Source organism: Sorex araneus, chromosome X (genome assembly GCF_027595985.1).
Source record: "Sorex araneus isolate mSorAra2 chromosome X, mSorAra2.pri, whole genome shotgun sequence".
NCBI lineage: Eukaryota > Metazoa > Chordata > Mammalia > Eulipotyphla > Soricidae > Sorex > Sorex araneus.
In genome coordinates this window covers 353,403,941-353,411,951 of record NC_073313.1, presented here as the reverse complement: position 1 = coordinate 353,411,951, position 8,011 = coordinate 353,403,941, and the positions used below count along the sequence as shown (strand labels likewise).

At 45.1% G+C, this 8,011-nt stretch overlaps 1 protein-coding gene across 1 annotated transcript; it reads left to right on the top strand.

Moving 5' to 3' along the window:
• The first annotated feature begins 2,364 nt into the window (after positions 1 to 2,364).
• On the top strand, positions 2,365 to 7,781 carry RDH14 (retinol dehydrogenase 14). The gene is made up of 2 exons (XM_004609341.2): positions 2,365 to 2,870; positions 6,687 to 7,781. The coding sequence occupies exons 1-2, from the start codon at positions 2,478 to 2,480 to the stop codon at positions 7,302 to 7,304; spliced, it is 1,011 nt and encodes a 336-aa protein (XP_004609398.2). The 5' UTR covers positions 2,365 to 2,477; the 3' UTR covers positions 7,305 to 7,781.
• Positions 7,782 to 8,011: the final 230 nt, after the last annotated feature.

Genomic DNA, 8,011 nt, shown 5'->3' with positions numbered 1-8,011 from the left:
ACAGTGTGTAGGGCACTTGCCTTGCATATGGCTAGCTTGGGTACAATATTTCACATCCCATATGGTTCCTGTGGTCTGCTATGAGTATTCCTGAGTATAGAACCCAGAATAATCCCTGCACAACACGAGGTGTTCCCCTCCACACAAAATAAATAAATAAAATAAAATACATTTTAAAATATAAAAATACTAAGTAACTGATCTAAGGATGTGCAGCTAAATATGACACAACTAAGACTCAAATTCAGATGTCACTTGGAAGCTATATATGCTGTTTCTTTTCTCTGTTATACAGCCTTCCACCCTGACTTGTTCTTATTGATTCCATGGCTAGAGTACCCAACCTGAACACTTACGATGTTCCATTAAGTTCTATGAATAATTCACAGAAGTTACCCAGCAGGTTGGTTTTCTTCTCCTTTTCTTCATGCTGTTATTTCTCCTACTACCTACCTCCATCGATATCCCAACCACATAGACAAATTCCATCTCTGGAATGATGACCCCCTATCAGACAGATTTTTATCTGCTTCTTAAGCCAGTGCAAAATATGCCATGGCACATTGGGTATTATTTTCCCAGTCATTTCTAATTGTGAGAAAAAGAAAAACTCAGACATAATTCCATCCTTTAGGAATTTTAAAATCTGAAACTCCAGCTATCCCATGGAGGAAATCAAATGAAAATTGAATTAACCAATACTAGCAAAATGTTGGTTCTGTGCAAGTGAAGTCAAAAGTGAGGTTGAAGCAGCAATCTTCATGGATGAGAAGTAGACCAGGAAATGGGAAGATAACTGAAGTAGCCTTCATAAACAAGAAACAAGTGACTGTTTAGAGAGACAGAGCAAGAGACCCTTATGTGCTTCTGACTCTGAATTTAGGATGCAAATTTCAAATTAAGACTTCATGATTCCCCTGCCTTCTCTAGCCCACAACATTACTGCCATTTCCAACCTGTACTTTCCATTTTTTAGCACTCACAATTCTGAGTGCTAAAACCAAAATTCTACCTTTTTTATTCTTTTTATTATTACTTTGTAATGTTATTATAGTATTTCCAAATGCATGGGACTGGAAGACACTTATCAAGTTATGAAAATTATATCTCTATTCTAGTCCCAAAGATTTTAGTCTCAGGACTAAAACAAGAGTCTCTGTCATAGAGTAAAGCACTGGAAGGCAGATAATATGCCCACCTGCCCCATATATGTCACAGGCCACAGGGCCATTAGATGAACAAATTGTTTAATGGAATGACATCTTAAGAATAGCTAAAAGCTTTGTATTTTTTTAACGGTGATTCAATAAAACAAAAACTTAAAAAACAAACAAACAAAAAATAGCTTAGTCTAAAGCTACTAAATTTGCAGCCTGAAGCTTTTACAGCCATAAGTCATGACATTTCAGATGCAGCTTACAGCAGGCAAAGAACCTTTTACTTCCATTATTCACTTAATTTGTGAGTAGTCTGGTTCAGAAATCTACATTTACAGTAAGTTAATCTTCCTCCCTGGTATTTATTTCTCCTCCTGTCGAATAGGATCTTTTTGTTTGTGGGTCACAGACAGTGATCTCAAGACTTTCTCCTGGCTCCCCACTCAGGAGTCACTCTTAACGGACTTGGGAGAACATATGGGATGTCAGAGATCGAACCCGGGACAGGCACGTGCAGGGCAGGTGGCCTCTGTGTCATGTCAAATAGGACAGCAGACTCTGAATTTTTCTATAGGGAACAGTGTCCTAATGTTCTTCAGCAATTCTCAAAATTGCCCCCAGTTCAGGCAGCATCAGAGTTAGTTTTAGAAATACCAACTGTCAGATCTATCCCAGTCCTACTGGATGTGACTATCAGCCTCAAATAAAGGTTTTTATTCGACAGTCTTAGTGGTAATGTAATACGAACATTTAAGAACCCTGCTATTCTATCTCCAGCTCATTAATGTTGCTAAATCCTTACCCTCATCGAAGCTGAGAGGAGGAGGGATCATCACACCATGTCAGGGCAGCAGGATGAAGTTACCCAAACTGAAAACAGTCCCAAGAGCACTGAACTGGGGACAGTGTCAAACCTAACCGGCACGGGATTAGGACACCACCGTATAGAGCTGTGCTTTTGAAAGGATTCATTAGGCATTTCCGCCAGGGATGTCACCACCTGGACCTTGAAGCCACGGGGTCTGAGCTCACCCTCTGCGCTCAGGCTGCGAACAGCTCCGCGGGGGCTTCAAAAAGCCAGAACGTTGCAATCAACGCCCCAAACCTAGCGGGTGGCCTCGGTAGGAAAACTACAAGTCCCAGCATGCCCCACGGGCTCTGAGGCGGTGCTCCTAAGCGGCGGGGGGGTGGGGGTGAGGTGGGGAAACGACCGGCCGCGCCCCAGAGTTCCTCGCGAATAAGCCACCCCTGCTCGGGCTCGCCGCGGCGCCGGAAGTCGAGCGAGCGCTGGCGCCGCTCGGCCCTTTGCCCCGGCCCGCCATGGCCGTGGCTACCGTGGCGGCGCTCTTGGCCGCGGTGGGTGGGGCGCTGTGGCTGGCGGCCCGGCGCTTCGCGGGCTCGGGCGGGCCGCGGTTGCACGGAGGCGGGGACTCGGGCCTCATGCACGGCAAGACGGTGCTGATCACGGGGGCCAACAGCGGCCTGGGCCGCGCCACGGCCGCCGAGCTGCTGCGCCTGGGCGCGCGGGTCATCATGGGCTGCCGGGACCGCGCGCGCGCCGAGGCGGCGGCCGGGGAGCTGCGACGCGAGCTCCGGCCGCCCGGGGACCCCGCTGGCGGCCCCGAGCCCGGCGGGCCCGGCGAGCTGGTGGTCAAGGAGCTGGACCTCGCGTCGCTGCGCTCCGTGCGCGCCTTCTGTCAGGAGATGCTCCAGGTGTGGGACTCTCCCGGGGGCTGCTGGTCCCGGAGACCCCGGCGGGCGGGGACGGCGGCGGCGCGGGCGGCGGGGCGGGCGGGGACGGGGCCGCCCCGAGTCCCAGCGCGCTGTGACCTTGGGAAGGACCGAGCCTGCGAGTAGAAGGTCTCTGTCGAAACCAGGCGAAGCGTTTTCGCAGGCTTGGGGGGGAGGGGGGAAGATAACTGTCCCCGTCCTAGGGGGTTGGGGACACGCGGAGGAACTAGCCGCGCCAGCACTGGAGGGGGTGTCTGCATTCATCCTCCGTGTCTGCTTTAGTTTTCTTTTCTTTTCTTTTGTTTTTCTTTTTCTTTTTTTTTTTTTTTGCTTTTTGGGTCACACCTGGTTCTGCACTCAGGAATTACCCCTGGCGATGCTCAAGGGACCATATGGGATGCTGGGAATCGAACCCGGGTCAGCCGCAGCAATGCAAGGCAAACTGCCCTCCCCACTGTGCTGTCGCTGCAGCCCCTGCATTCTTTCTCTTAGTTGCCCAAGGTCCCTCTGCACCCACGCCCGCTGGCAGAGCATGTATCGGAAGCTGTGAGCCATGAGGAGCCTGACAGAAATGATTGATTGAGGTCCCCCCTCCACCTCACTTTTTTCCTTGTGTGATTAGAAATGTAGTTTTCGGCCATCCTCAGATGCTGGTTCTCAGGTCCGAGGCCCTGTTAGGTGGTCATGTGCTCTGAACAGGGACTGAGAGAGACTATCTGTTCAGTACTAAAATTACTAAAATAAATGAATACATTAAATGAGGGGAGGCTTCCCAGACTCTCCTAGGCAGGAGGGCAGAGGGGATGAGGGGTTCCTTCGGGGCACTTAGGTTCTAGGTCCCTCGGATGAAGGAGCTGCCTGGTTGCCTGATGGCTGGGATCCCAGGCCTAGTTGCTGGGGTCCTGGGGGATGTGGGGGGGGGGGTAGTTGTGCTTGAGTATCCTGTAGTTCTGGACTTCAAATTTAGCTCAGGCCATGCACCCCTGAGTGCTGAACAATCTCCGTTCTCTCGAGTACTCTCTTGAAAGCTGTTAAATGAGGCCAAAGCAATAGTACTGTGGGTCGGGTGCTTTCCATGCAGGGGCCCAGGGCAGGGGTTCAATCTCCTGCACCCTATATGGCCCTGCCAGGAGTGAGCACCCTGAACACCATGGGTTTGGCACATAAACCAAAACCTAAAAGCTAAAAGAAAACCAAATCTTCACAGTTAACCCTGGGAGCCAAGCATCCTCTCCTGCCCTCTAAGGCAGCTAGAGATGAGCCCTTCCCCCAGCCTAACCGTTTTCTCTAGTGAGTCTGTCTGCCAGGAAGATGGAGGATGTTTCTAGGCAGATAGTAAATATTCCACTGAAGTGTGGATTTCCTCTGTTAGATTGAGATAGAAGGGTGTTTTGTAGAGGGGAGTTGCAGTAAGAAAGGGAAAGAGACTTAAGATGACATGACCTAGGAAAAGTGCTTTTATAGAAAGGAATCTAGAGCAGAGTTGCTTAAACTTCTTTTTCTCCTGGCTCTTTTTTTTGCTGGAGAAATTTTTGTGAAACCCCCAACCAAGGTGTATAAAATAGATATACAGGTCATACGATTAGTGATTACAAAATGAATTTACTTGGAAACAAAAATTTTACTTGTTTAAGAAGCTGGGGTCTAGAGCAGTGTTTCCCAGTTTTATTGTTTTTTTGTTTTTCTTGATGCCCATTGGCCAAAATAATTTCAAGGTCACTTTTCGGTAACCATGATTGCAAGTGGGAACTGTGCACCTGTTGATCACTGCACCAACTGCTCAACCTGGAATCATTTCTTCCTGTCTTGTTCCACATTGAATTTTAACATTGTACTTGTACCTTATTACAGAAACTGACAAAAATTCAAGCTTGAAAAAGCATAAGTATATGTATTTGGCAGCACAGTAGAATGATGACATTGTGACAGCTCCCACCGCAATCCAGAAGTTAGTAGCCTTAGTGTTTGAGCTATGCAAGAATGCCAGGAGGGAGGCGTTCCCTGGACAATTTGTAATGCTTCATAGCCTGAATGTTCCGTGGTAATGCTGAAGAGCGTTTAAGTGCACAGCTTGACTACTATTGCAGGTTTAGGGAAGTTTTTGTTGTTTCTTTTGGCTAGTATTTTATTATCAAGTGATCTAGGTTAAGACCAAATGGTAACATGCAATGTTGGAACCATTAAAAGAATATTTTCTTATTCACTAAAACGAAAAGGTATAGAGTATACTTCTCATTCCTGGTACCTGTGATATTTTGCTCCCTTAACTCCAGGAGGCAAAATCAATTAGAAAGAAAGGAAATGTGGAGAGAATTATGTTACTCTTGCTTGTATATATTAAGTTCCTTCCCAGAGTTCTGGATTTAGTGATTATAAACTATTTACAAAGAAAAGTTGGAATTGTAAATTTCCCACAGTTGGTATTCTTGACATTTATGTCATTTATCTCCTACAATTTTAAAAATAGTAAAAATACTAAATGATAATGTCTTAAAATAACACCAGCCCAGCAAAGAATGATGGCTCCAAAAATGATTAATCCAGGAAACTATTCCAAGGATTCGTGAAGAACAACACTCCTTTCTTTCCCCCACAAGTGAACTCTTGCTTTCTTTTTGAAGTTGACTATTGGGAAAGCTAAAGGTGCTTAGAGACAAATTGATGAGAAATAGTTAATCCTCTGACAGGAAGGCTTTGATAACAGTTGTGAAATTTAACACATTTTTCTTTTCACTTGGCAGATAGGGCAGAGAAAGTTGAAATGAGACATCAAATAAGTTTAATTGTGGGCCATCCATATGTCTTTAATGCCTAAACTACATCTTTTTTTTTCTCTACACCCCTAAGAAATAGAGATCCAGGGGGAAGTGAAGAATGCCTAATAAATTACTTACAATAGAACTTTATTCTGAGACAGTGGAAGGGGATATCCCTGACCCTCATTGCTGTTTGCCCCCAAGTTTAAGGAAATGAAGTCTGCTCTATCTCTGTGGTTCCCTTCACCTGTAGAATGTTACAAGGCAAAAATGCAATCCTAACTCACTGATAATAGTAGCTCTGGGAGTACACGGTGCTGACCTATCTGTCTTCTGTCCTAGTTCCACCACTCTAGCTCACAAAGACTATAGTTGGATATTTAACCATAGTTAAAAATGCAAACATGGGCTGGAGCGATAGCACAGCAGGTAGGGTGTTTGCCTTGCACTCAGCCAACCCGGGTTTGATTCCCAGCATCCCATATGGTCCCCTGAACACCACCAGGAGTAATTCCTGAGTGCAGAGCCAGGAGTAGCCCCTGTGCATTGCCGGATATGATGCAAAAGGCAAAAAAATAAATAAATAAATATAAATTAATAAAAAAATGCAAACATGCTTTGGGCCAGAGTGAAAATACAGCAGGATTTTTACTTTGCATGCTGATAACATTGGTTCAATCCCCTGGCATCCCATACATTTCCCCTGAACCTACCAGGAGTATTCACTGACCTAAACGTCAGGAGTACACCCTCAGCATCACCACGTGTGGCCCCCAAACAAAACTTAAAACATTTTCATTGGCATCAGATTTTATTCTAAGACTTGTTTGCCGCTTAGGAGACCCTTTAGTTGTCAAAAGTGAATGAGATAACGTGAAAAGCTTAAGGCAAGAGACCCCTAGTAGGCATCAAACCTGTTTTTATCCTCATGTTGAAAATCATACAGGATTTTATGGAATCTTATTAACATAGAATTTTCTTCATAGTTTTACTTACAGTGAAAGCCGTGGTTCATATGCACTTCTTCTTTTGGCATTTCTAGGAAGAGCCTAGACTGGATGTCTTGATTAATAACGCAGGGGTCTTCCAGTGCCCTTATATGAAGACTGAAGATGGGTTTGAGATGCAGTTTGGAGTGAACCATCTCGGACACTTCCTGCTCACCAATCTACTCCTTGGGCTCCTGAAAAGTTCAGCTCCCAGCAGGATTGTGGTCGTTTCTTCCAAGCTTTACAAGTACGGAGACATCAACTTTGAAGACTTGAACAGTGAGCAAAGTTACAATAAAAGCTTTTGTTACAGCCGGAGCAAACTGGCTAATATTCTCTTTACTAGAGAACTCGCCCGCCGCCTAGAAGGCACCAATGTCACTGTCAATGTATTACACCCCGGGATTGTAAGGACTAACCTTGGGAGGCATATCCACATTCCCCTGTTGGCCAGGCCACTTTTCAGTTTAGTGTCATGGGCGTTTTTCAAAACTCCTGCTGAAGGTGCCCAGACTTCAGTTTATTTGGCCTCTTCCCCTGAGGTAGAAGGTGTTTCAGGGAAGTACTTTGGGGATTGTAAAGAAGAACAACTATTGCCCAAAGCTATGGACGATTTAGTTGCTAGAAAACTCTGGGATATCAGTGAAGTAATGGTCGGCTTACTGAAATAGGATAAGGAGTTAAGAGAATACCTTATAAAACTGGATGTCAGGGGCTGGAGTGATAGCACAGCGGGTAGGGCGTTTGCCTTGCACGCGGTCAACCCGGGTTCGAATCCCAGCATCCCATATGGTCCCCTGAGCACTGCCAGGGGTAATTCCTGAGTGCAGAGCCAGGAGTAACCCCTGTGCATCGCCAGGTGTGACCCAAAAAGCAAAAAAAAAAAAAAACTGGATGTCAGTTATATCAGTAATCAGGAATGGTGGTGTGGTTTGAGCACTTGCTACTTGAAAATAATTTTGGTTTAATAATAGTACTGCCAAGAACTGAGATGTGTGCATATTTGGAATTTTCCAAATGTTTATTTTTTGAGGCGATATATCAAAATATGTACTTATATATGCAGTAAATATGAACAATAAGTATAATTTAAAACTGTAAGTGAACAAGCATGGGTTATAAATATTAAAGGAGTTATTGACTTAAAACAGATACCTTGAGTTTTTCATGTACCTTTGAGTTTCATGGCCAAAGTGTTAGTATTTTTATTAGTGTGGAAATAATATGCTTCATGTACCTGCGCTCAGATCTTACCTGGAATAAATATTTTGATACAAACTTTCAATTTGCATTTCTTCAGAAACGGAAATTTTCCTTTCATCTCATTAGGCTCTACTGATCTTGGCATGCCTTGAATTTTCCTACGTATTGTAACCAC